This window comes from Pezoporus occidentalis, unplaced genomic scaffold (assembly GCF_034315485.1).
Source record: "Pezoporus occidentalis ecotype Australia unplaced genomic scaffold, CSIRO_AGI_Poc_V1 ctg83, whole genome shotgun sequence".
Taxonomy (NCBI): Eukaryota; Metazoa; Chordata; class Aves; order Psittaciformes; family Psittacidae; genus Pezoporus; species Pezoporus occidentalis.
The window spans coordinates 307895-335730 of NW_026916192.1; the positions used below are offsets into that span (position 1 = coordinate 307895).

At 47.5% G+C, this 27836-nt stretch overlaps 1 protein-coding gene and 1 long non-coding RNA gene across 3 annotated transcripts in view; both read left to right on the forward strand.

The window, feature by feature from the left end:
• The first annotated feature begins 2473 nt into the window (after positions 1-2473).
• LOC134156250 (uncharacterized) lies at positions 2474-17681 on the forward strand. Its single transcript, XR_009961867.1, has 4 exons — positions 2474-2533; positions 8569-8646; positions 16336-16522; positions 16981-17681. It is a non-coding gene; the product is annotated as an uncharacterized LOC134156250 (long non-coding RNA).
• Positions 17682-20516: 2835 nt separating this feature from the next.
• TOX2 (TOX high mobility group box family member 2) overlaps positions 20517-27836 on the forward strand; it is a 137950-nt gene continuing 130630 nt past the window's right edge. For both annotated transcript variants that reach the window (XM_062604053.1, XM_062604055.1), the window contains exon 1: positions 20517-20709. In XM_062604053.1, the coding sequence (XP_062460037.1) occupies positions 20608-20709 (102 nt within the window). In that variant the 5' untranslated portion in view covers positions 20517-20607. The remainder of the gene's footprint in view (positions 20710-27836) is intronic.

The following is a 27836-nucleotide window of genomic DNA, read 5'->3' on the forward strand; positions in this document are numbered from 1 at the left end:
CAGCGTTTGATGCACGAGGATTTGGTTACACCCAGAACGAGTTTCTCTTGTAAATGCACACATGGAAATGAAATTCAGAGGTGCAGTTTTCAATTGATAGGAAACAGGATTTGCACATAAATTTAACAGCTCTCAGGCCTTTCTGACGCCCACTATGCAACTGCTCAGAAACTAGGGGAGGTGGCCCCACGTTCCTCCAAGATTTACTGCAGCTCCCTCTCAGACCTCTCAGCCTTTTGCTGCATGAGCACAGGGAGCACTAAGTTCAGAGTTCAGATAGCATAAGGGAAAGGGGACACACTGATACGTCAGGTCAGAAGCATCCATGGTGCTACATTACAGACTGGGGAGATGAAATCACAAGTTCTGTGCTCTGAAGGAGCGAGTTTCAGAGACCAACATGGGTAGGTGGGAAGTTGGGGTCAGAGGAGTTAAAGGGCGGAAATCTGCATCCTTCGCAAGGGTGGGAAATGTACCACATCACAGAGGGTCCAGCAGATGCTTTGAAATCAATCAAGAGAGACATGAGCAAACAAGGACATTTCATCTGCCTTTGTCTTCCCCTCCGCTCCCTGTAAATTAACACCGGTCTTTAGGTGAAGTGATCTGCATTTGGAGGAGAACAGCAAAGCATCACTCTGTGATCACAGACACAAGGAAACCATCACTCTACGATCACAGACACAAGGAAAGCATCACTCTGTGATTGCAGATACAAGGAAAATTCAGGAGATCAATATAAGAGGTGCAAATGAAAGGAAAAAATAAGCTCAAGCTTCTCAGAGCATTAGGGAGCAAAAAGTGTTGAAGGAGGTTCAGAGGGTCTGAGATCAGTGCGAATTTCCATGTGCTTCACCTGACTCTTCACCGTCAGCAGCTTCTGAATGCAGAAAGTCACTGCTGAAAAACTCAAGTATTGAAACTTTTCAGCCTGTAAATGAGGGAGAAATTAATTTGTGTCCTTTCTGCTTGGGAGCATGAGTTGTAAATCACTCCATGAGCCGGTTCAGGGCAGGACTGGAGTGTGATTATATGATGGCTGGATTACTTTGACATAGCTTAATTCAATTAAAACACAGTTCTTGTATCCTGAGAAGAGATCCAGATTCTCCTCCAGTGACTGCACAGAGACTTGCACTGAAGTAACCACAGGAGGGAATTACACCATTTGATGACCTCAGCTCCAAGTAAAGATAGTCTAACCCTACAGTGCCCACAGGTCATGACATCAGTGCTGGTCCCACAAGGGTATCTTGCAGTCAGTGGGTATCTTTGGTTGGAGGAACCATGGCAAAGCCAGAGTTTGCTAAACAAATCAAAGAACTGAGGAAGAGCACACGGTCACAGAAATAGCTCCATCCACCCCGCTGCAGTGGATACAGACAGACACTGGAGCATGAGAGCATGAGGCGCAGCAGCATCTTTGGTGTATGTGGTTACTGCTGTCATTAACTTTGCTGGAAACCCTGCTCATTTGTCCTACACTTGAATTTGAAATGAGTGCTTCTTGTTTGGATCTTCTCTTCCACCTCTGATGTAGTGATCCTTTGGAAATGAGAGGGAAATGAAGCCAACCCAAAGGGAGGAGTAGATATCAGGCATGATTTTCGCCTTTATTGAGAGATCAAGCCTAGGAAATTGTTTCCTTCCCACATGGCTGCTTGTAAGTCCCCTTCAGAGACGATGCTCATTAATGCCTAAGAGGCTTCAGTGCCGTAGGTGGATATGAAATAACAGCAGAGCATCTGTTAGTAGGTCTCAAAATACCTTCTGCTTTGACATAATAATTACTTCTAAAGCTGAATAGGGATTTGGTGTGTTAAAATTCAGGAAAATAAATTAAAACTAGCTTCAGCTACGGAAAAGGCCAAACTGCAATGGGAAAGGACTCTTACACTGTGCTTGAGACCATGGCTGGATCAATTCAAGAGGTGTCTGGTATTTAAATAGGAGTGATGTTTACTCTCAGAATATTGCTAGAAACAAAGGGTCAGCTCTCCTTCATCATACCTGTTAGATCTCATATTCAGGATAACAATCCTATATAGAATCTAATTTTCATTACATTTTCTTGAAATCAGCATGATTTAAACACAACCTTAAAATTGTGTGTGTTTTCTTATGCCTGCTAACTTCGATGGTGCCCAGTCTTGCTCCCTCCAGCCAAAGGGAGCAACTGTTGCTGCTTAGTGGATATAAAAAGGAGAAAGCAATGCAGCTGAAATGACAAAGTCTTTTCATTAGGCACAAGGGACTCAACTGTTCATTGCATAGAGTAGTTCCTAAAAACAGCGAAAAGGTAGTGGACGATGAAGCACAGGAAAGAATAGGAAGCAAACAGCAAGAAGAGGTTTTTTTAGTAGCTTTTATCACTGTTTCTCAAAACTTTCACCTGGGAGCCCTGGCTCACCTGCTGCTGAGAGCACTGGGTGCTATTGAACAGCCATGGGAAACCTGCCCTGGGTTAAGCTGAGAGCACTGAGAACATCCTGTAAGTGAGGACTACACTAAAGAGCCCATGCAGTGGGATAAGGTGATTTATTGAATAGCATTTTGAAAGGGTCCATCAACTAAAAGGAAGGGGGGTGAGCGTCATATGTAGTGTTATGGGGGCTAATTCTCCAGCTTTGTCAGGTATGAGTGAGTCTTTCTTTTGGATACCAGGAGGAATTCCCCCAGCTAGTAGCAAAGGTCTCTCTGCTACTACCCTTAGTCACACTACAGACTAACAGTGAACAATTTGGACTGTTTCCAGGTAATTTAGGAGTGCAAAAAGTTCTCCTGATTAAAAGACTTGGGACATCTAATTAGAGGCTAACACAGGTTCAATGTGATTGAGCTGAGTAGTCATAAACCTCTTAAAAACATTCAGAAAAGCAGCACCTACTGAGGGTGTTTGTCTGTAAAGCCAAGCCCTACAGGTTTGTTCATGGACCTGTCAGTCTGGCTGTCCAAATGGCTTCTGGCCTTTATCTATACCATGTCATTAGATGTGACTTTAGTCCTGTTTTAGTACAGCGCCTACCTGATACCAACTGGGTATAAAGAATCACTCTGAGGTCAATAGCTCTTCATCCTGTGGCTTGGCTTTGGCTGATACACAGGGCACCCCATGACAAGTGGATTAAAATCAGGTAAGTCCTACAGTAACCTCTTTGAAAAGGGTGCTTGGAAGAAGCTGCTAGAGGTGGTACAGGGATGGGATGGGGACTAGATCACTTAGTATGCAGCTTTGCTCAGTACAGAGCAATTCTGCTTTGCCTCCATTAATCTCAGGATGTAAATCAAGACAAATGAACTCAGCTTCCAGGTTACTGGAGATAGATGACATTCATTCAGTCTGGCATTTAGCTATTCCTGTTGTTTACATTTGATGCCTTTTATAAATACACTATTTCTGATTAAGAAGAAATCTTTCTCTAAAGGTTTGCCTAATTTTTCACTTCAAAGTCAATCTTTAAAAACCTCTCTGCCATTATCAAGCCTGCAATGGTTTCATCCTAATCCCTCTTACAGTCTCCATTCTTATCCTTTGCTGAGGGAAAATGATAAAGATTTTTCTGACACATAACTCGAATGCAGTGCTGAAAGATAAGCTGTTTCAGAATAAAATGATGAATTTCAATTCCAAGCATTGGTTAATATTGCCATTTTTCTAGATATTTTCTACTGCAGATTGAACAAAGCATGTAAGTTAAAAGGCCTTTGCCTGAAATAGGAGCTCATACTTTCCTAAGATTCCTTCTTCCTTCTAAGTTTCCACTTCTAAGTATTGTCTTTCTATAGGAGCTAACATCCAGAGATCAAAAGCATCTTTATAATTAAAATTCAATCAAAACAAGGTCTTGGAAGCTTCCAGTACGTGGCAAAGCTGTAGGTGAACTTCGGTTGAAGATTGCTAGCTGGTTTTATTGTAGTTTAAGGTGCTTAAAGTTTCCCTGTCTTAAAACACTAGCATTCAGAGTTTGTCAGAAATACTCACAGGAAGACTGAATGAGGAGGCATGAGTGGGCTTGAACACTTGTCTTCGCAAATTCAACAGTCTTTCAGTGCAATTTGCATTGGAGGGATGGATGTGTAAGTTTACAGTTATGATCTGAAAAGGTCTGTCCCAGGGATCTGGAAGAAAAAGTCTTGTCTTGAATAAAGAGGCTTAGTGTAATTTTTTGGTGGGTATGAACTGGAATAGGTTCATTAAAGTCAATAGCTGCGTCAGCATCACCAGCTGGAGATTCCTGAATCAAAATCCTAGGAAACTGTATGTCTAAAACACAGATTCAGTTAAATACTTGTGTTTTGAAGGGAACCAGATGGAGAAATGTCTGCTCTGTTTATGCTCTGGCTGTTTTAGTTCATTTCTGGGGTGAAAGAAATCATCCATGGTAGTGTGTACACATCCCACCTCCTCTAGCCATAAGCTGTGTGTACAGAGCAGGATATACTGATTAATACAAAATAGAGTTCACTGCATCTTTAATATCACCAGGGGAGTATTAACCCAAGGAAAGTGGTGGTTCAGGGGGTGTTCTGGGGCTTCATCTTTCCCTCACCCTGTCTCTCAATTCCTTGCTGGACACTAGTCTGTGTCTGCAAACCCATTCTTTGGGCTGCTTTTTTCTTGCTCAATAGAGAAACAGCCACAGCAGCAGCTGGAGTCCTCCGTGGTCCTATTCAGATTGCAGCAGGACTATGTCAAAGCACTACCTGCCCATTAATACCACTGGGATCAGTGCTATGGGATCCTGCCAATCTGCTGCAGCAATGGCTATAACCATGAAAACATTTCCATCAACCAGCCTCCAGCTACAATCTGCAGCATTAGCAGCACCCTGTTGCAGATACAAGCAGTGAGTAGCCCTGGATACTAACACCCAGGCTGAAAGCCCTTATTTTTAAATCAAAGCACAGCTGTGGTGAATACCATGTGTGTAGAAAGTGAAGTCCTGTGTTGCTGGAAGTTGCTCTGATAAGTACTGTGCAGTAAGAATGTTGTATAGCTCAGTGAGGAACATCCCTGGCCCACAGAACCTTCCCCACAATGTTCTTGCAGTGGGACAAGTAAGGGGACTTAGGATTTGTGGGGTTAGTAACACTGAGGAACTTAGAGACTAACCCTTAGACCCCCAGAAAATGCACGTATTCACTTAGAGGCTATGTGAGACCTTCGATCAAGTGTGTTTCTGACCAGCTGGCCAGGAGCTCGAGCTCAAGTGATGCACAGAGCAGCTGTGTGTGATTAACTGTGGGGCTGCTGGCTACCTCTCCTAGTGCAGGGCCTCTGGGAGATGTTTTCCCCATAAAACAGTATTCAGTAGAGGTGCATCACTAGAGGTGGAATGGCAGTAGTTGGGACTTACAGCCTTTGGTGTGGAAAACAAAGCTAGAAGCCACCAAGTCAACGATGGCTTTAGATTTACCATGTGGAGATGATTCAGTGGGGAGAACTATACATCAGGAACTCCTATGTCCCTTATTCAAGTGTCTGTCTTCATCTAGGATAGTCTGTGCTGTTTCCAGTTTTGATCAGAAAGTTCATCACTGTCCAGAGACGCCTTTTCTCAAGGAGATCTGGTCACAATCAATACATTCCCAACATTTAGGGGCATCCTAAACGTCTGATTTCCAGGAAGTGTTCTCAAGAAAACCCCGATCCCAACCTGATGTTACGGAGATCTGTAACGTACCACATCTGTAATGTACCAAATCTGTTGCTTTGCTGAATGGCTGTTTTCGAATCATGAAATTGGCAGTGATACAAGCCTAAAAATGCAGCAAGAGGAAGCAGGCCCTGTTTAGCTGGTGAGAGAGGGCAAGCTTCACAGCACTGTTGGGTCTTATTCTGTTGTTTTGCACATAAAACCTCTCATTAATGGCACAATGAGGTGCAGGTCCACATTGGAGACTTTTGTTCTTGGGCATTACAATCACCAGTTCTTCTCCTTTTCTGCAACACTATTTTCTAGAAACCTTTGGAAATTATTCACTTCAGTTTTATTCCTCAGAGACAAAATGCTAATCCCCTGGCACTTCAGATGGTGAGGGGAGAGGGAAGGAAGGAAGGAAGGAAGACCTATGCAGTGTATTCATTCATTATTCCCCAGTACATGGGAAGTCATCTCTTTACATGATTGACCTGCCTGGATTTGATTACAACACACAGCTAACCTTTTCCAAATCTGGTTGTGTCATACAAGAAAAGGGTTGAAGGCTGTTGCCATGGTATTAAGGTATCTCTTGAGAAAGAAGTGGGGGGAAAAGACGGAGAGGAAATGATGCCGCTTTACTTCCTAGCCAAGTATAAACAAGAAGCACACGCACATGTTTTTGTTTTGGAAGCACTTTCAGCTTCTTATCGAGCCTTATCTATCAGTGCATTTCCTCGGGAAGGGAAGGAGGAATTGTCTGCTTTGCAGATCAGTGTCTCTTCAGCGGGTGGGAACGGGAGGGGGGGAGATGACAATTGGAGGGAGGGGAAAAAAAAGAATAAATCAGTCTTGGCACCATTCATGATTTATTCATGAGACACGTGAGGTTTGCATTTAAATGTGACATTCTCATGATCCCAATATTGTATATGCAAATCTAAAGCTTTCTGCATCTCTCCACATGCCCAGCTTAAGTCTCATCTCAGATCCACAGCTCTGGAAATGCAAAACCAGAGAGGTTCACGTGGTTTCTGGCTTCCTCCCTGTTTACTCTGTGACTCAAGGACCGTAAACCCTGAAGTGCTCTTAGTATCGGAGGTATAATTTACATGTCTTTATTTTTTATTTTCTTATGATATTGAACGCTCACAGTCAGAAAATTATTTATTAATGGTTTAACTTTCTGAGGGCTTCTCTGAGCTTTCCAATTGATTCCAAACGGAGAGTTATCACCCAGGATAGTGTATCAAGATTAACACAGAGTAAGGCTGCACAGCTCTGAACAGTTTGCACCTTAAGCTAACACTTCACACGTTTAAGTTGTCACTCAGATAAGAGGGAATGATTTTGTTTGCAGGTTTTTAATTAAGGTATTATTGATATATTAAAACAAATGTACCACATGTGTGCATTACACTGGCAGAGGGTGCCCAGAGAAGCTGTGGCTGCCCCATCCCTGGCAGTGTTCAAGGCCAGGTTGGACACAGGGGCTTGGAGCAAGCTGCTCTAGTGGAAGGTGTCCCTGCCCTTGGCAGGGGTTGGAACTGGATGAGCTCTAAGGTCCCTTGCAGCACAAACCAGGCTGGGGCTCTATGTGGAGAGCACAGGCTTCCCGTAACAGCAGTGCTCAGTTCAGGACATAACCTGAACCATGGTGAGGTCTGTCAGTCTTTGTCCCTGGTCTGGGACACTCAGCAAAATGAGAGAGGTAATGGTGTGGCTTTACAAAGTGATGCAAACTCTGCTTCTTACTACATGGATACACACAAACCTCTGCACAGGGGAGACCTTTGGCCCAGTATTTGCAAATGAAGTGGTTTGTGTAGGAAAAACACTGTTCTTGGGGCTCTGCCTGATGCATGTGACTGGAATGTTCCTTCATGATCCTGCTGCTACTTAGTGAACAAATCACAGCATAAATATTTTCTTTATATACAATTGGCTCAGCTCTGTCACCAGGATAATGCAGATATTCCTCAAGTAAGTTATTAACAAACAGCTACCACATTCATTAATAACATTTGTAGCTTTTATAGCACTTCCCACCTCCCTATTTCCTTGTCATATCGAAGTCAGAACTTACTGAAGCTGATTACCTCATGTTCATTTTCTGAGGTCAGGGCCCATATCAGCAATATTCTTCCTCTTGATTGCATGATTTTAAGTCCACTTCCTAAATCCCATACAGCCTAATATCCTATCTCCAACAAAGACTGCTTAAGGAATGTGTAAAAGACACAGAGCTTGTATTGAATGATAGCTCCCTAGGGAATTAGCTCAGCTTTAGGAAAATACAAATGTAGAGAGCTCCTGATGTTCTATATCCAGGTCATCACAACTAATTTCTTCCAAGAACTTGTCCCTTTTAAACTCACCTGTACACTTGGTCCCATAGTGCTCATAATGGCAGTGAGTTCCACAATTTAACTTGCTATGGGGTGAACAAATACTTACTTTGGGGTAATTTTCTACAGGTCCCACTGTTTTTTCCTTATAGTAAAATGGTTTTCCTGAGCATCTTTCTCCATGACACTCGTAATTTTAGGAGCCTGTATCAGAACTCCCTCAATGGTCTCTTCTCCAAGCTAAAAGTCTTATGTATTTACCTATCCTATTATTAGCTGCTCCTATGGAGGCAACTCACAAGTCATGCTTGAAACCTGTCTTTATAAATTTTCCAGTTCTCCAATATCCTTTCTGAAAGGGAACATCAGGACTGCTTGCAATATTTAATAAGATGGAACAGCAGGAACTTACTTATTTATTGCCACGGAATTCCTCCTGCCATTGCAGCTTCCCAGTAATCTGGGTGGCTGCTCCACAACACCTTTCCTCCAGCACCAAAGCTGGCCTAAGGAAATACAGGAATACTTTGCATTTTATCTGCAAACATCTTCATTGTGTCATTTGCTCTCCTTCCCAGACTGCTGATGAGCACACTGGACCTCACAGACCCCTGCCCACAACCCCTTGGGGCCCCACTGGCATCCTCCCTGCTCAGGTGAGAACATCCTCTGCTTTGTTCCTGTCCTTTGTTTCCCATCTGAAATCTAATTATCTGGCTCTTCAAGGCGACCCTCTTTTGGCCCATGACACTGCCTCAGAGCCCCCAGCACCAGTGTCTGTTTGTCTTTCCCAGTGATCTCAGAAACTTGCATTCAGATAGACATGGAAAGGTTAACAGGGGAAAAAAACCTCACTGGAATTAAATATTGAAGAATAATTTATAGATGTTTTGGCCACTGCTCTCATATCCTCTTTTGCCATGTCCTCAATATGTTGAAAGGCTGGTACTGATACAAGTACCTAAGAAAGCGCACTGGCCAGACTGGGGGCCCTGTTTTACCAGCCAGGAAAAAGAATTCACCCAGGGATTACATTATTGTTTCAAGATATGCTATTGGCTCGTTTCAGCCCCCATTTAAAACCTGAGAGGGATAAGCACTTCCTGCAGAAAACAACCACCAAACCATATGCATGCTAAAGTCAAAGATTCAGAGAAGACTGAGTTTGCTGGGTTGTCTTTGTTTGCTTGTTGTTAGTCTTGGTTTAGTGGCTGGTGTTTGCAGCCACTCGATGCTCGGTAGCATTGAAACAAAGCCTTTTATGCCAATGAATGCCACAGCAATGCACTTGCTCTTGCACAGAGCTACTTGCTCCCTGCCTTTGAGAAACGCAAGGACCTTTGCTGCTGCTTAAAGAAATCATGGAACTGTGGAATGATTTGGGTTGGAAAGGACCTTAACGCTTATCCAGTCCCAACCCCCTGCCATGGGCAAGGACACCTTCCACTAGAGCAGCTTGCTCCAAGCCCCATCCAACCTGAATACATAAAACAACGAAACTCATGTTAGAGTGATGAAGCCCAGAGCTGGGTGAAGTGGGTGCTCTGGAAAACCAGGCCAGGAATGATTTCAGTACTCCAGCAGTGGATGGGGCAGGTTTCTCCTTGCCTTCCAGCTCCCACATACCTCAGGTATCGGAGCTCTGCCCCCAAGCCAAGAACCCTTGGACATCATCTGGGGCTTCATGCGTGAAGAAGGGAGCAAGGGGAGTAAGCAGTGCTGTCACAGACACTCAGATGTGATTTACTTGTGCTGTGCAAGTGGGTTTCACCACGTTAGAGTCTGCTCGTGGCTGCATTCACGTGGAGCAGGATGTGCTCTTAATGCAAGCAAAGAATGTGCTCCCTCGCAGACCTTGGTTTCTGCAAGCATGGCCCCTGTGAATGTAATCAATGTTGTGCAGAGCTGCAGAAAGCGAAAACAAAGCCAGAATGATCATTGTGCTAAGTTTGGGCTCCTCATTGTTCATTGAATTACATCAATGTTTTCTTTAGTTGCACAGTCAGCTGGCAAAGGCCTGGTTGAAATCTCGAGGCTCTCCTTTCATGGGGAAACATGGATTTCCGGGAGATGCAAGCTCTGCTCTGCATCACAGTGCTGAGCCTGCTGTGGCCCGGGACAGGACATGACAGCCCAGGCAGCCGAGGAGCTCAGCCAGGACCTGTCAGTGAGAGCTGTAGTGCATCCGCAGGAAAAGAATACTTGTTTTGTCCTTTTATTTTCATTTTACTTCATATTTAACTTGCAGAAACCATTTTATCTGCTTTAAAAAGGAATAATTAGCCATTAAAACTTTCTCTGTGGAGATCTCCTCTCCCCAGTTCATGACCATAAGGAAGTATTGTGGTTTACTGGCATTTTATTAAGGTTATCCTATGTGACAAAAATCTTGCTGAGATCCAAAGACTCCCTGGATGCACAAAGTGAGCCATGAGGCTCTGATGTTCACAGGAACCCCTCCTGGTGGCAAACCCCTGGAGCCTTGTCCCTGCCCGTTACAGTGGTGAACGGTGTTTGTGTCAGTGTAACATGGGATCCCCTGGAATGTCAGGATGAGGTAAATCTTTCTTTCCACTCCTGCATTCACGTGTGTCCTCCAGCAGCTGTTGAGCAAGGTTGACTGGATGTTCCCGGTCCTTAGTACAGATGGAGTCTGCTTGAGTGCAGGTATGCTCATGAGCACAAGTGTGCTGCTGAATGGGAGCCACTGCTCATTTAAATTTAACATGATTTCCCTCTAAGTCTGATTTTCATTACCCACAGCCTGGCTTCCCCTAGAAGACATCTCTCCAGACACTTCCCATGCTGTGTCTTAGAGCAAGCTCATCCGGAAGGTGCAGAGGTCAGGACATGAGCTGTGGAGAGGTGCAGTTTGGCTGCAGTTTGGCTTTTGGAAGGTTGTATTTTCACTTGATCCATAGCATGTGATGAGCAGCTCAGCCTGCACAACCCATGCTGAGTTCATGGTGTTTGCCTTGCTTAAGGGCTGCCTTTCTGGCTTTAAGTGTGTGGAGGAAAGCAGCAGTAATATGGCAGAATCTGGGATGGGGTTTACTAAGAATCAAAGCAAAAACCTGTGGAAGAAGCTCTACAACACCCCTGTACAAGTTTCCTGATAAGCCTGCAGAACTTAGGAAACTAAGAAAAGGAAACTTGGGCATGTTTAGTGATAGCTGCTGCTTTTATGTGGGGGGCAGCTCTTGCATAGGCAAAGAGAGAAGGTGGCCAAGGTGAAACTCAAGCCCAGAAGACCAAGGAGAGGAGGCAGAAGTAAGAGGCAGGATGGAGCAAAGGGACTGTCAGGGCAGAAGGGGCATTGAGGCAGCAGCAGTGGATGGGGAGGGAAGAACAGGGGCAGACACTAAGAGGAGGAAGAGTGTGGGTCGTGGTTTGGGGTATTTTACCAGGGTGTCCAGAGCTGAGAACCAAGGTCTCTGCAGCTGGGCCTGAAGCAGGCAGGGCTCATCCTCAGGCATTAGATGGAGGAGGTACCTTTTTGGTGAAGACTGAATTTATCAGGGTTAACCAATTTGTGATTTGTATTGATTTTGCAACTTCTTTCTGCAGGACAAAGAGAGGAGGGGGGAGAGATTGAAACTATTCAGAATACCTCATTTCAACATTTTAAAGCCCAAGACATTTTCAGTTTCCACTTGGAAAGCAGGGCTCTGTTTCCTGACTAATGTAATTATCCGAAGATGTAGAGGGCAGGAAATAACCTGACAGTTTTGTTTCAGACAGAAGACAGTCTGGGAGTTAACCCGTGACAATTCCCTGCACCTTCCCTGGCATTGCTGAAGCCTTTGGTTCTGCCATTGAAAGGAAAATCCATTGTTTGTAAGGCTGAGCTAATAACTCCAACCAGCATTTCCATGGGCAGCAGAAACCCTGGCGGAAGGCTGCCAAAAGCAGGGGAGTCAGAGTTCCTCTTCATGTTCAAAGCTTCAGACTCTCAAGCGCTTTAGCCATGCCATTACAAATGCCTAATGTCAGACTTGTGTCATACCTCTCTTCTCCCTCACTCCATTAGACCCACAAGAACGATGGTAGAAGCAGGAGTCATCCCAGGGCAGGCTGAAATAGCTAGAAACCACTGGTAATCTCCAGGTTCATATAACTTTTGTCCTTAAAAAGGTAACTTTCTGTCACTAGGAAAGGAAAATATTATATATATATATAAAGAGGAAGCTGAGGTGTAATTTTAGCCTTGATTCTTAAGGTGTAATATTTGGGGTTGACAAGTAGGGGTGCAGCGTGTCTGCATGTGTGGGAATACAGGCAAAACCCACTTTTAAAGTGTAGCACGTGTACCTAGTTTCAGATCAGAGGCTACCCTGGGAAATGCCCACCGTGCCACAGAGTGCCCGGCAATGATACGCTGGGTGAAAGCAAAAGCAGAGGCTTGGGAACACTAGAAAATGGATTTTGACATTTAATCCTGGACCCATTGGCAAATCCCACAACAGACATTATTTTTTTTTCTCCCTGGCACCGCAGAGCCCCAAGAAACTGGTTGAAAAAGAAAAGGAGAATTAATTTCAAAGACCAGCCACCAATCTTCTCCCTGGGCTGAGGTGGGCACAGCAGCACCAGCCCACTGCCAAGACATTGAATAAGTTTAGTGAGAGAAGCCAACTATTGCAAGCTCAGGAGATCATTTATAAACCAAAAATCACTCTCTGCTGCATTGAAGAGCTGGAGAGATGCTCTCAGAAAGACTAATTCTTCTGGGTAGAAGAGGAGAGCATCGGCTTCACCCCTCAAAAGGAACCAGCATGATGATTCAATTGCATCACTTTCAGAGCGTGAGCGAGACAGTCATTCAAAGGGGAGTTATAAGGAATGCCTCCTTTGCTTTAGGAGGAAGAATACTGAAGAAACTGTTAAACTTGGTCACAGTATGTGACATCCTTGAAATCAAAAGCAATACTTCTTCTTGGCGACTGCACAGTAAAATTAAAGATACGGAGCCAAATTCATCTCTGGTGTAATACTCCTGCCAGTGCCTGGGGAGGCACCTGGGATTAATTTCCTCTATTATACAAGTGGCACAAGACCCTGACAAATTGTTTTGAACATTTCTTGTAACATGGAGTTACAGAAACCTTATTCACTAAGTGTTCCAAGCGTGCGAAATGGAGCGGCTCCAAGCTCCACCTTGCCAAGGATGGGATAGAGTGATTCCCACCCTGCTCACGTGGGAAAAAGGTAGGAAACCACTAGAGTTTACTGATTTCTTAAGCAGAAAAAATACCTCCACCAGGATATCATTGATCAAGGGGGGAACATGGGCCTTGGCGTGTCCACCTTGGTGTAGGGGCAGGTCTTTGACTGGATTTGTGGGCTGGGTTATAGGCTCGATGGCCTTGACCAGAGTGTTGCAGGCAGAGTTGAGCATCACCTCCTCAAACTCTAGGGTCTGTGACACCTTCCCCAGGCTGCAGCAGAGCGAGCTCACCTCTCTCTATTCCTGCAGGCCTTCTCCTTTGCCTGGGGGTAACTCTTGTAAACTCAGTCTGTGCCTGTATTTATGTTCCTGGACATAACCCACTTCTTTGCTTACAGTTTGCGGGTGGAAAGCTTACGTTGTCCTGGAGGAATTATAAACATCTGTGTGGTGTGCTGGTGCTCACTGTGCCAGCGTGCCAAGACGAGAGCTGGGGCAACACTGGCTTAACACCCCCCAGATGGGTCTGGTCCTCATCCCTGAGCACCTCGCTTTGTGGAGTGCAGGCCCCTCTGTCTTCTGTAGCCATCCTTACCTTGTTGCCCTAATTTACAAGAGAGTCACTGGCCAGGTCAGGTTTAAGCAAGCACAAATCATTCAGATAATCTTCTCCTCCTATGTAGCAGCACTAGGAAGGAGGGCAAGCTGTTAACTTCCCTGGAAAACAAGGATACCCAGGCAGCCAAGCAGCCAAACAAAGTCAAAGTCAAACTCGGGACAGATGTGAATACAGAGCCCACGGTCAGGGCTGTTCAAGCCACCTGCAGCTGGCCTCCCCAGTCTGCATGTGGCAAGTAAATTCATTTTCTAATGTGCTGCCCCACATCTTGGGGGTGGAGATCTGCTGGTCGCTTGACACCTTAAGAAATCAGGAGTATGTTTCGGTATGGGTTTGGGGAGGTGAGGTTAGGGACAAGGTTCTCTCTGCCTTTATTAGGGAAAGGATTTCATCTCCTGTGTTGAAACTTCCGGCCAGCAGCAATGATAACACATGGTCTTTGAGAGGACAGGTCTGCTGCAAGCTATCAAATACCCTCCTCCTGCTACATCACTAAAAGAAATAGTTCACTATGAGGGTGCTGAGGCACTGGCACAGGGTGCCCAGAGAAGCTGTGGCTGCCCCATCCCTGGCAGTGTTCAAGGCCAGGTTGGACACAGGGGCTTGGAGCAAGCTGCTCTAGTGGAAGGTGTCCCTGCCCGTGGCAGGGGTTGGAACTGGATGAGCTTTAAGGTCCCTTCCAACATGAACCTGTCTGGGATTCTGTGATGATCACGTATATCCTAAACTGAGCCTAGCTTGCTGTGGCACCCTGAAACAGGGACTATTTACACAGTCCTGAGCTGGCTCTGCAAACCATTATCCATCATTCTCAAGCCCACTTGTTGTCACCCCAAAGAACAGGTTTACTGGGAGAACTCAGAAAGAGGAGGCCTCATGCAAAAGCTTCTGCCTTTAAGCAATGATGCCATCTCCCCATGATGCTGACACGTCATCCTCACCTCGCAAACCTGAGCTGCTCCTCTGAGGTTTTTGATGTTTGCTGCCAAATCTCTTCAAAGACTTGAACAAGTGGGTAATCAGAGCAGCTGTGTTTGTTACATTTAACCTCCATAAAATGTGCTAAACTCAAGCTTTCTTATGTTTCCCTTACATAAAAAGAAAGCCAGGTGAGGATCTTACAGATTCCACCTACCTGCAACTCCATTTGGGTAATACCCTGAAGGTTGGGAGGAAGCACAGAACCTGGATTTGATGTATCACGGTATCACCTTGAGCACGAAAAGGAACTTACTGGTATATTTTGCAGTGTTGGCAACTTTTGTTTTCAGCATCTTCATGTTCATGGAGATTTTGGAGGAGAAATGATTTACTTATAAACATCAGCCAGTTTGGTATTTGACCAAGGAGAAGCAGATATTTAACCAGAGGACAGCAGATATTTTCACGTGGGCAGAAGAACAATGTGAGTTGATGTGAAAAATCCTTAATGCTTCTCTGTCACGTTTGGGCTTGTTTTTGTTTTGCTGTATTTGGGTTTCTGGAATGTTTTATCCTATCAATGACATTAATTATGGAGTAATTGCCTTAGTAGCATGTAACAACTCTTCTCTTTTTTTAAGCAGGTTTTCACACAACGTGTAAACTTTGCTGTGTATGTGCTCCGTTTCTTGTGTCAGGGAATAACGTGTAGACAAAATAATGTTTTTCCTGTCAGAAATTCAATGGGCATCTAAAGCAAAGTGACAGGTGGTTAAATAGCTGCATTTAAAGGATGTCAAGAAGATTTTTTTGGACAGGTACCAAAACCCAATGCCAAAAAGAAGGCCTAATACCATCTGTTTTGTTAGCAGAGAGGCAATTTTACATTAAATTTTAAATGACATGAAATACCAAACTCATAACCTTGATTTGTGGGTCGAACCTAGCTTATCTAGATCGTGGACGGTGTTATTTACCAGCACAGTTCCTGACCCAGAGCCCACGCAGGTAAATGCACACACTTTCAATCAGCCCCATTTGAAAGTAATAGGAAGCTCTTGAGCTGCATTTAATTTTGTTTTGTATCACATGTAAATCCAGATCCAATGCCGATTTAATTAATCCAGTTTCATTGCATTTTAATGTACACATTTGCATTGTGTTTATTGGCAATTGGTTTTATCCATTTGTTCAGCATCTTTATGACCAATGAAACTCCTGAATATTTAGAGAGCTACGTACTTCCTAGCAGGAATGGGAATGTAGCTCTGCATTAAATAGTTCTCAGACATAAACTGGGGATAAGACTAAAATGTCAAAATATAGCTGCATAATACAGTGGAAAAGTGATATCTATATTCTAAGTAATAAACTGCAATGTGCTAAATTATTTTCAAATCATCTCAGCAGGCATTTTAGATGGTGCATTGAGAGGAGGAGGACTACTTGGAAACAAATAATGAAGCTGATAGATCCAGACACAGTTTCCTGCTTCTAAAAAGTGCCTTTGAAATGATGATTGTTCAGGTTTAGTCTAATATTTAGATACTCGCTGTAGAGTTTTCTCTTCTTTGTGAGGAGTCCGTGTGGCTTAAATGGGATTGCTGAGATAATCATGCTCTGCTGTTCCTGTCCCAGGGCTAATGTTAGGCATGAAATGTGAGTTGTCATGTTTGGAGCTCCTCTTCCAACGACCCAGCCAAAGCAGCTACAAACACTGTGGGGTTTGCGAAGAGTCAGTTGTGAAGAGAGCAACAAGAACAGCATCTCTTCCCTTCTGTGTTCAGCTCCATGGCTCAGCTCTGCTGTGAAGGCAGCAGCTCAGGTGGTAACACTGGTTTTGTTGTGCTTTCAGCCACCCTGGACCTTTCCTATCAATCACCTTCTGACACTTGGCCAAAACACAAGGTCTTGACTCGTTTTTTTCCCTTGGTCCCCTGTTTGTGGTTCCAAGGAGGTGTCTTGCTGGTTGATGGCTGGGCCATTGAGCCACTTGAAAACTGCTCCTCTGAGGAGGCTCTGCACCACTTCTCCCTGTCCCTTTTGGCACTTGGCTCTGCATGGAAGACACCACCAGGGCACGCCATGGTGAGGAAAAGGCTCTGCTCCAGCCCCACAGGCAGATCTGTGCTGCAGTGGGGAAATGTGGTATCAGTGGCTGAGCACACTCCACCTCCCTGGAGGTTTAGTCTTTATTTCCCCTCTGCCCTAGGTCACCCTTGCAGTGAGAACCCCCCAAAGGGTGCTTCTTTGAGGTCTAACTGGCCTGAATTATTCCTACAGGTTATGTTGGTGCCAGTGATGGGTGCATAGGCTGCGGCTGAGCCCTGCGATTCTTTGTGCTGTTGGGATGCTCCTTGCTTGACTGTTGATATCTAATGCAAAGTTACTTGAGTCTCTGCGGCTGGCAGGTAAGACCTGTCCAGTGTAGACATCACCAGGAGAGAGCCAACATGTTGTCATCACGAGGCTCAGCATCCACCTGCTCCAATGGCTCCTGTGGAGCTGGGCTTTCCAGGGATGCTCAGCCACCCTCCTGTTGCCACCAGCTCCAAAAAAGGAGAGGCTGTTTTCTGTATGACCCTCTGGGAAAGGCTCAGAGACAGGATAGATACCAAAAAGTGGGGTTTGGGTGAAATATCTGCATTCAAACACATGCACTGGAAATTCCTCACCTTGGGAAAAACCTTTCAGGTGCCTGAATTCATTCAGCTCTCTCAGTGTGGACAACAGTGAGAGATCTTATAGTGGAATGAGGGCACATTGCTACTTCCTGAGCTCTGCAGCAATCCAGACATGGGTGACACAGCAGGAGCACGTCTGCTCTGTGCATACACCTTCCGGCATGGAGCTCAGGAGCTGCAGCCATGCTCATCAGAATCTTGGCCAACACCGGTTGTACGTTTACAGTGCCCTCAGGGCAGTCAGGCAAGGCCGTGCTGCTCAGGTAGGACATGAAGTGTGTTCTTCATATGCCAGGAAGAAGCTCTGCACCATTAATGCTGGGCTGCACCCCCAGAGCGTGAGCAGCAGCTCAGGGAGGGGATTCATTTGCTGTGCTCTGGGGAGACCCCCCCCCCCTGCAGTGCTGATCCAGCTCTGGGGCAGCAGCACAAGAGGGATGTGGAGCTGTTGGAGCGAGTGCAGAGGAGGCCATGGAGCTGCTGCGAGGGCTGGAGCAGCTCTGCTCTGGAGCCAGGCTGAGAGAGCTGGGCTGGGGCAGCCTGGAGAAGAGAAGGCTCTGTGATTCGATGTATACCTCTGCCTTGGCAGCGAGGGGTTGTATAATGCTGTTCCTACACAGAGAAGGACACCAAAATGCTGGAGGAAAGTGGGAGTTCAAACAAATCTGCATCTCCTGGTAGATTCCCCACTTGCTCTATGGGGCAGACAAGGGACAAAATACATTGAAATATGGATAAAAACAGGCTGAAGAAGGATTTAACAGCAGGTACAAGCTGGGGGCTTCCTGAACACATGGCAAGCCTGGGCAGGTCCCTCTGGTGCAGTAGGAGATGCTGAGGCACGGGCAGAGGCTGGAGGCACATCATGACACGTTACTCTTCAGGCCCTGGTCAAGCCAACCAATGCTCAGCTTCGCTGGGTTCTGTTCTTCTGACAGTCTAACAAGCAGAAACACTGGAGACACGAGGTGAGCTGTAAGAACATTTGTTTGATGAGGAACGTTTCCTCTGCCAGCTTCCCTTGGCATACATAGATGTAAAAAAAAAAAAGCATTATGATATTAATAGCAGTAACACTTTGTGGTGATGGGTGTTTGAGCTCATTCTCTGTTTGAGGTCTAACGAAGGCAGAGGAACGTGCAAAGTTTGACAGGGCTCGTTGTAAATCTCATGCTCTGGGGATCTGAGGAGGCAGGAAGGAAACGGTGCTTCGTGTGGGAAAGATGAGCTCTTAAAATGGTTTGAATGGGACCGTTGTGGGGTCTTGGGCACTGGGAAGAAACTGGTTTGTATCTGCTGAGGAGTGGCTGTAGGTTTGGGGCTGAAATGTATTGATTTTTGTAGGAAACAACAGAATTAAATCCTCCTGTAAGTGAAAAAGCCAATTCAGCCTTAACCATAAAGCTGCTAGCAATGACTCCACAAATATATGGAATATAATAATGATGATAATTATTAAAGATAATAATACACTAAAGCCTCGCTAATGACTCAGAGGCTGCTTACTAATTACTGCATTTTGTGTATAAACAAGCCAGAATAATGCCTCACAAAATACACTTTGTTCCATTATTTTGACAACTCTCGTTTAGTTTTAATTATTTATACTCCATAATATACCAGTCACTCTGCTTGGGAGGGTTGTGCAGAAAGAATGAAGCTCTAATAATTTGGTATGTCAGTATTTGCTGGAAGAGGGAGGGAGGAAACCAGGATGTGTGCAGATCAGTTAAGCACAAAGTTGTCATCCAAAGTATTATGTCTCTATAATGCATTTGACCAGGGGCCCTTGGATCCTCATGGAGAACTCCCAGAAGCCGAGCCTGCTGAAGGCCTGATGCTGATTCTCCTGAAAAATCAAATGGTTTAAGAAATAACAATAAAAGTGAAGTAGTTTTCGTGCCCAAATCAATTTTTAACATCAAATCAATATTTTTTCCACCATCACAAGGGCTAAAAGTTTGGGTTTAGTTTAAATGTGAGCTATGATTTTTACATAATCACTTGATTCCCAGAGCTGGCGTTCCCTCCAGCCCCCAGCCCACCTCCCCTCTCCCAGTGTTGGCCACACTCTTGCAATGGAAGATGCTTGTGGAAGAACTCGGCATTAGTTTAGCTCAGTTTGCCAGCCACAGAGAGTCCTGCAGGGTGCGTGTTGCAAGTGTCATGGTGTTTGCAAAGAAAAAAAGGCCATTTCCATTGGAGATTTGCCAGCAAACTGGCGCTGTCAGCCCTCTCCTAGCTCTCTGCGAGCATATGGATCAGTTGCAGTAACTCACTGTATCTGGGAGTGGAATAACATACTGCAAGAATGCTCCGTATATGATAGTATGCTCCACTGGGCTGGTTCTCTAAGGGGCCTGTTGTGAGAAGGAAGAAAGGGATATTGCACAGAGCCCACAGCGTGTGGCAGGAATGGGAGAGCCACACATATCCCAGGGCCACCCTGCACACCCCAAAGCATCCTTCTTCCCCATGGGATTTGGGCTTTCCACACCAGTGTGGGGACTGGGAGCACTGCTGGCTGGCAGTGGATGACCGCTGCTCCTCCAACAGTGGGGTCACAGGGGGAGGTGGCCTGGGGTGGTGGGAGGCTTCAGGTCTGCACGCCTTGAAGCCAACACTGGTGCTGGAGGCTGAGACCGGCTTTTCTCTGCTGAATGAGAGAGTGTCGGGAGATGCAGGTTCTGCAGGAGCGAGGCCCCTGCTCCAGGGTCGATCGGCACGACGGGAAGCATCCCTCTCCAGGGCTGGGCACCAGGAGCTGTGCGGGGGGGACAGGAAGCTGCTTGGCACCGTCCCGTGTTGCGAGGAGGCCAAAACCGGGCACGGTGAGGGGCAGAGGAGACGCGACAAGGTCCGCACCAGCCAGCGGGAGCCGGTCTCACCCTCGGTCTGCCGCTGCCCCGGCGGCTGCCGCAGCCTTGCCCTGAGCGGGTGGGCTGGGGCCGGGGGCTGCCCGCCCGTCCTGCCCCCTCGCAGGCGCCACTGAAGGGCTCCAGCCCCTCCGGTGCCGGTGCCGGTGCCGCCGGGGGGAGCCGCCCGGCCCCGCCACGAACAATAGCGGCCCCGGCGCGGGGCGGTGCGGAGCGGGGCGGGCCGGGGGCCACCGCCCGCCCCCCCGCCCGCCCCGTCTCCGCCCCCCGCGCCAGAGGCACCGCCGCCGCCACCGCAGCCGGGTCCATGCCCGCTGGAGCCCCCGGCTGCCGCCGCCCGCACCCCCGGCATGGACGTTCGGTTTTACCCCTCCGCACCCACCGCCGTGGGCTCCCTGCCTGGCGCCGACCCCACTTGCCTCGGGCCGCTGGATTATTATCACTGCAACAAGGTACCGGCGCGGCGGAGCCCAGCGCGTCCCGCCGGGGATGGGAGCGGAGCGGGGGGAAGAAAAGTGCCGCCGGCGGCTGGCTCCTGCGGGAGGGAATTTTGAAAGTGGTCTGGAAGCGGAGCGGGAAGAGCCGGCGGGTCCCGGCCCCGGCGGGGCGGGGGAGCCCGAGCCAGCGGCGCCGCTCGGGGCAGGCTGGGAGCGGTCGCGGCTCTTCGGGGCTGTTTTATTTCTGCCATCGTGGGTTTATTTCGTGTTTTTCCCCCGGGAGCGCTCGGCCCGGAGCAGGGTCCGTGCGGACTCGGTTGTTGTGGTTGTTGTCGGGCACTTTGCTGGTTGTTGTTGTTGTTGTTGTTTGCTGAGGTGTTTCGCACCTTGTTTGCGGGGCTGCGGAGCTGCCGCTCTGAGGTTACCGGTACCTCCGGGTCTGGTTTGGGGTGCGGGCTCCCGGAGCACCAGCCCGGCGGGGAGAGGTCCCGGACCTGCGTTTTCCCCGCTCACTGCAGCCGCAGGGCAAAGCACCCAGTTCTTGTAACGAGAGAGGGACCCGCAGGGGACATTTGAGAGCAAGGGAGGTGCTCTAGGAAATTTCCTTCATCCCGGAGGAGACGAACGGAGGGGATGGATGCTCTGCTCCGCGGATGAGGAGTTCTCCGAGTGCCGCCTGTGTTGGTGAACAGCGCTGAGGGCTCGTCAGCGAAGCTTTAGGAGTCAGAGTCCTTTGGAGGACCGAGACATGCCCCCGGCTGCATCCTCCCGGTCCAGCCTCGGGGAATCGCACTGATAAAAGTTAATAAAGGGAGGAAAATGCTCTCCTGCGTGGGGACTGCAGATCGGGGTGCCCTCGGCTCGGGCCTCTGTTGTGGTACTTCGGGATCAAACTCTTTAGAAACAAGAGGAAGGAAACCTATGCGGCTTCCCAGAACCAGCACATTAATCTTTACTTGCCAATGTATGTATTTAAGTGTTCTCCATCATTTGGGCTATCTCTTTTTATTAAGCTATAGCAAACCTCAGCGTTTGTGTTTATTTTGAGATGCCTGATTAAGCTGAAAGGAAACAACTTAAACTGATTTCTTCTGCACCCTCGTACTGCTCGTTTCAAACTGGTTTATTACCATTGCCGTTGCTCTTAAATTGCTAAATAAACTCTTAAAATACTAACGAGAGCCGGGTCACCTGGGAGCAAGTCGGCCGCGCCGCTGAAACGGCAGCCTGCAAAGAGTGTGAAAGCTGGAAGTCCGGGATCGTGTGAGCGTGAGCCGCTGGGAGCTGCGGCACCCCCAAATCCTGCTGGCTTTAGGGACTCGGGTTTACCAAGAAGTTGTTAGATGTGAACATCGCTTTAGTTTGTTTCCCAGTTTTCCGTGTGGGAGCTGGGTCTTGCACGCAGCACCGCGGGCCCTGCCATGGCTCGGGCGCCCTCAAGCAGCTCCCACCCGAGCCTTGGGGCGCACACACGGGCCCCCACATCGGCCGCTCATCCGTGGCCTGAATCCCTGAGATTAGTCCCGGATTAGGCGGTCTCAGTGGATCGGAGGGTCCTTGCTGCTGCGCGGTGCTGCAGCGGGAGATGGCATCTTCGGGGTCTGCAGCGAGCACAGCCCTGGAGAATGAGGAGTGCGTTTCCCCAGGGTGGACGGGACACCCGAGAGGAGCACCCCGGTACTGACCACTGCCACCAGATGCTGCTGTTGCCACTGCTACAGAGGATCTTGAGGCAGCGGGAGGAAGGAAGTGACTTACCTTTTCTGATATTCAGGGCTCTCTTTATTTCTTCTTTTCTAAGTTACCAAATGTCATTGGCTTGTGCACGTTTCTCTGTGGGATGAGGCTGCTGGAAAGAAGTCAGAGATGAAATGGGTCGACTTTTCTTTCCTGGCCGAATGCAGGTAGAACAGTTTTACCTTCAGCATCACAGCATGGTCCAAACCTATTGCCTGCTGCCTTCTCTTCAGGGAGCTTCTCCAGCCGGTGCAGGGTGCTGTATGGCTGAGGATCACCACCAGCACTTCATTACCTTGTGCTCACTATGGAGAGTGCTGCCTCATGCTTCTTGGAACTGCATGGGACCCTGTGGGAAACTCCAAAACTCACACTGGTCCCAACCCCATCACTCCCATCCAGTGCTGGTGGCTCATCCCAGAGCTGGGCTCAGCCAGTGTCTGCCTCAACACATTTCCACTTAAAAAAGCTACAGAGGAGGGGAGGGTGGGCTGGAAAAATCCGTTCTCCTGCTACTGCATGCAGGTATCCCGGATGAAATCCATCTTTACGAAGGACCTGGGCAAGAAGCACTTACAGGCTCTTCACTGTCCTCCCACTTCACCAAAGGTGCTTTAAAGCCCTTCAGTTTAAAGGCCTTATTTTGTGCAGGTTCAGCTTGATTTTTCCCTAAAAGGTGCTTTGTTTATGTCTTTATTTATTGGGGGTGGAGGCAGAGAGGCTGGGAGAGGCTGTGCAGTGTCACTGGGTATAAATAACTGGCTGAGAGCAGGGCAAAGCTCTGCCTGCACACCCCTCACCAGCAAGCTTACCGGGTAGATGTGCTTTAGCCCAAAGCATCCTGAAATGTTAATGTGATTGGTTTGTGCACTTACTGAACATCATATTGTTACCGTGAGGTCTGTGAGCTTGCCTGCATGCTGCAGCAAGCCACAGTTTCTCTTTGCAGCTACAGAGGTGCCTATTGTGTATCAGCATTTCCATTTTTAAAAGGACAAGGGATGTTTAGAGGGATAATGAAATGGGAGCGTGCGTTCAGCCAAGGCATGCCCACAAGAAGGGTATTTGTACCCTTTCTTTAACTGCTTTCTGGAGCTTTCTAGAAGGGCTGGCCACTGGGAGGGAATGGTGTGGGGGAGCAAGGGGCTGGACACCCGTGGGTGGAGATGGCAGTCCCTCATGCCTCAGGCAGGGTAAGAAGGAGCCTTCCCCTCTGCTGAATGTGTTTGGGGTGTGTGTGTGTGGGGGGGGATGAACTGGGCATGTTGGTGGCATTGAAGCAGGACAAATGGATCCCCAGTGTGGGTGATCCCACATGGAGCAGCTTGCCATGGGAGCTGGGAAGTGGGGCTGACCCCAAACTTCCCTGTACCTGGTGAGCTGTTGCTCACAGCCTGCAGGACTGGTGCTCCTGTGACCGGTGCAACTGGTTTATACAGTTGCACTGGGCTCAGCCCAAGGTACAGGGGTGACATGGAGCACCTTCCCACAGCCACCCAAAATCCTCCCTAGGGCATGCTGCAACCAGCATTCCCATGCCTCTCACCTCCTCCCCATGAGCTGAATCCAGGACCTGCTCCACCATTGGAACTGCACAGCAGAAACACCTCTCATGCATTAGGTCGTCAGCCACAAGGGACTGGGGAGGTTCAGCTGAAAGTGGTGCCATCTCTGCAGGGAGCCCTTGTCCACACTGTGACGCCCGTGTCTGCCATTGGCCTCCCAAGCCCCACGGAAGGGAGCACCTACCTCCCTTTTGGATTCCTCTTAAATATGGGCCTAAAGCCCCTTTGTCCCCTCTGGCTTTTCTCCTGCGGTGTTGGTACCTGCTGCAGCCCCCCTCCTGCTCCCTTGCTGGTGATGTGGAGCTTTGGCAGGGTCTCTCTGCTGCTGGGTGTTGTGATGGTGTTACAGCACAGGCAGCACAGCCCTGCACCACATAAGGGGGTTGTTGCTCTGGGCTGAGATATTTTCATATCCCTTCAGTTGCTTTGTGAAAATCTGGATTTTTTCCCCACTTCACCTCAAAGGAGACTATTTACATCTTTATTTCACAAGAAGTAAACAATGGAAAAATGCATACAGTTTTATAACACAGGGTTTGTTCTGCTCTCAGCAGAGCTTTAGCAGCGGGTCTGGTGTGCAGCTGATACACCATCAAGGACTTTCCTAGATCTTAAATTGTTTAGGTCCACGAAGTAAGAGAGGGAATTTTCCCTTTTCAGCCTTCACTTTTGCAAGGGAGGCTTATGGCAGGAATCTTGCCTGAGCACAGCACAGCATCGCATCCTCTTTCACACAGTGTGTGCTGCGATGCAAGAGGAGTGATCCTGCTCCCCAGGGGCATCTCTGGGGGAGTGAATTAACGTCTCTGTGTTTCTCCTGCAGAGACAAATTTCAATATACATTCTTCTTAGTGGCTTCTGGTGTTTCGATGCTCAGGCTTGGTTAGCATGATGCCTGATTTCCACTTAGGGCAATGACTGATGGGAGGAGAAGGGCCCAGCCTGGGAATACATAATCCTTGTGGAGCAAGCACAGTGCTGTGACACTGGGAGTACCCATGGGCACCTCCAGCAGCTAATGGGAGAGACGTGCTGGGGAGGGCTGTTAACCCTGGACCGTTCCTGTAGGATTCATCAGCACCATCAAAACTTGTCCCAGATCTTTCTAATAGGGCTCCATGGCTTTACATCTCTGCACACCCCCTGTGGCTTGCCTTTTAGGCTGATAAATTGGTAAAACCCCCTGTTTTGCCAATACACCATCATAAATCATGGATAATTAAAATCTGCTGGTCATGAGATGAGTATTAATCTGCAACCACTGCTCTCTTAAGAACACTTCAGAAACAGGATCTGAGCTGCTGGAATGAGCCGGGTTTGATGTAGTGAATGTATTTCTGTGGAGCACTCTGTTTTGTTTTGACTTTTACCATCAATTGTACATTGCAGAGACAAACAGGCTCCCTTTTTCACTGCTCCAGAACTGCTTTGCTATTCTGCAAGATAAAATGAATTCTTTTCCTTTCTACTTTCTAAGCCAGCTTGGTTCTGAAGGAGCATAAATCCTTCTTTGGAGATGGAGGATTTTGGATGGGGAACAAAGTCCAGCAAATTTTTAATTTGGGGCTCATTTTATTCTCATTTGGCAGCTCCTGTGGATTTGCAAATGTGGATTTTTAAGTTTTTAGGCCCTGAATATGGGCAAGGGCTTCCTCTGACAAGTGTTTGAGCCACTCACTGGGACAACCCTGCTTTCTCCAGAGCCATCTTTGATGGGCTGCACAGCAGAAAGCGTTTGAAGCTCCATTTAGCCTTAGGCTTTAAGTCAGGGATTGGGAGCTAAATAATGAATGCCCATCCATTCATAGAAATTGTTGTTCTCTCTGTGTATGCAGAGGGCAGGCTTTAATCTGGATGTTTTTGGAACAACGGGAGATATTTTGAAGGCCAGTCTGGCTTGTGTATAACCACATGTTTGTTGAGGCCAGTTCCGAATAACCTTGTCGAGGGCCTGATCCGTGAAGTCCTTGTAGCAGAGGAGTCATCACAAGACCAAACACTGAAGATCACAATCTTGCAGGTTTCTCTGATTCATTTATGATGCTTTGAATCAGTTATAAACATTACCTCCTAAATCAGTGGTCCAAAGCCCATTGCGTTATTACCATGGGGCAAATCCATGTACATCTTTGGACTTACCCCTCTGAGCTTGCAACAGGCACCAGGATCAGGCTGTGCATCCATAATGAAGAAAACATTCTGCTGATCAATTGTGTTTTGCTTATAACAGATCAGAGCATCCCATAGCTTGTATAGTGCGTGGCTGCTGCTTGCTCAGGGCGGTGGGGAGAGCATTTCTAACCCTGGCAGAGCTCCTCCAGGGCTCTGCTTTTGCTAGCTGTAAGAATGGGTGCTGCTGGCTCCTTTCCTGCTGGTTGGTGTCACCTCATTGTCATCAGATTTCTGCAGCAATTGCAGAAAACCCCCTATTTTCCTTCTGCCTTCCCTTTGCATCTCTCTGCTGCTGGATACCAGGAGCAGGAGGTGAGGACTGCTCCTGCCTGAGCTGGAGCATGGTGTGCTAGGGAGGTTATCCCTGTAGGTGCACAATTGTTCCCTATTACCTTTGTGCTCATCTGTTTGGGTTTTTTTAGCAAAACGAGCTCTAAATGCTTTTACCATAAGTTGGGTTATATCTTTCAGTATAAATGAAGCATATAATTGTGTTTTCTTAACAGCTCTACATTAAAAATAAGTTATTGTGCTGCTAATGTGTTTTCCTTGACAGTTTTCCATCCAGTGAGTGCAAGGGTTCTGTCTGAAGCTGTTGTGCACCTCCCTCTCTGCCTCTTCTTCCTATGTTACTCTGCATTTCTCAAGTCGGGGTAAAGTGTTAGCGTGATTCCAGCTTTGATCCCATTAATTCCTAATTGGAGGTTTGAGCTCTAATGTTCCACCTCTGTGATTTTACACACACGTTTTCAAGTAATTAAAGCCTAGACTGGGGGATGCACAGTTCAGCTGCAAGGGGGAGAAAATGTGCAACAAAACTTACTGAGACATCTGATCAAGCCACTCAAAAAGCCCCAAAGTGCTTGAAAATGGTGCTAAATTGCCTGGGTTTGCACTTACAGGACCAGATTTCAATATTTTAATCATCTGCATCCCCCCTCCTCTTTCTATTGTTTCCTTCTGGTGGTTTTGTTCTGATGGATGCCATTTCTTCTTTGAAAAATGGCATTGGCTGCTGCGTTGCCTGCAGGCAAAAATCTTTGCATTATGCCACAGAATCTCTCTCCTCCACTGTAATGTCTCGCGCTGATTGGGTGACCTCCGCAGATATAATTAAATCTCTTCCGGACACCGTGTGGTTTCAGTTCAGCTCTGAGGCCAGTGTAACTGGTAGAGAAGTGTTAAATTAGGGCCCTGGACCACTCATTGTTATTATGGGGAGATTCTTTGAGCACTGGTTTATGCTGGTTGCAGCTGCACGTGGCTTCTGAGAAGCCTTCTCTGCAGAAATGGGGTGGTTTTGGTCTGAGGCAGTTTCTTGACCTCTAATTGCAGCCTGGACGCAGGAGGCTGGATCACACAAGTGTTGAAAATGGGGACACTGTTTTGTATTTTCTGTTGGTTTAAGGGCCAGCCTCTTGCTCTCATGGTGCTTTTATTTTTTCCCTGTGTTTTCTTTAACCTGTGTTTTGATGCTTCGAGGGCTGGAGCAGCTCTGCTCTGGAGCCAGGCTGAGAGAGCTGGGCTGGGTCAGCCTGGACAAGAGAAGGCTCCTGAAGGGGAGACCTGAGAGCAGCTCCAGTGCCTAAAGGGGCTGCAGGAAAGCTGGAGAGGGGCTTGGGACAAGGGATGTAGGGACAGGCCAAGGGGAATGGCTTGAACCTGCCA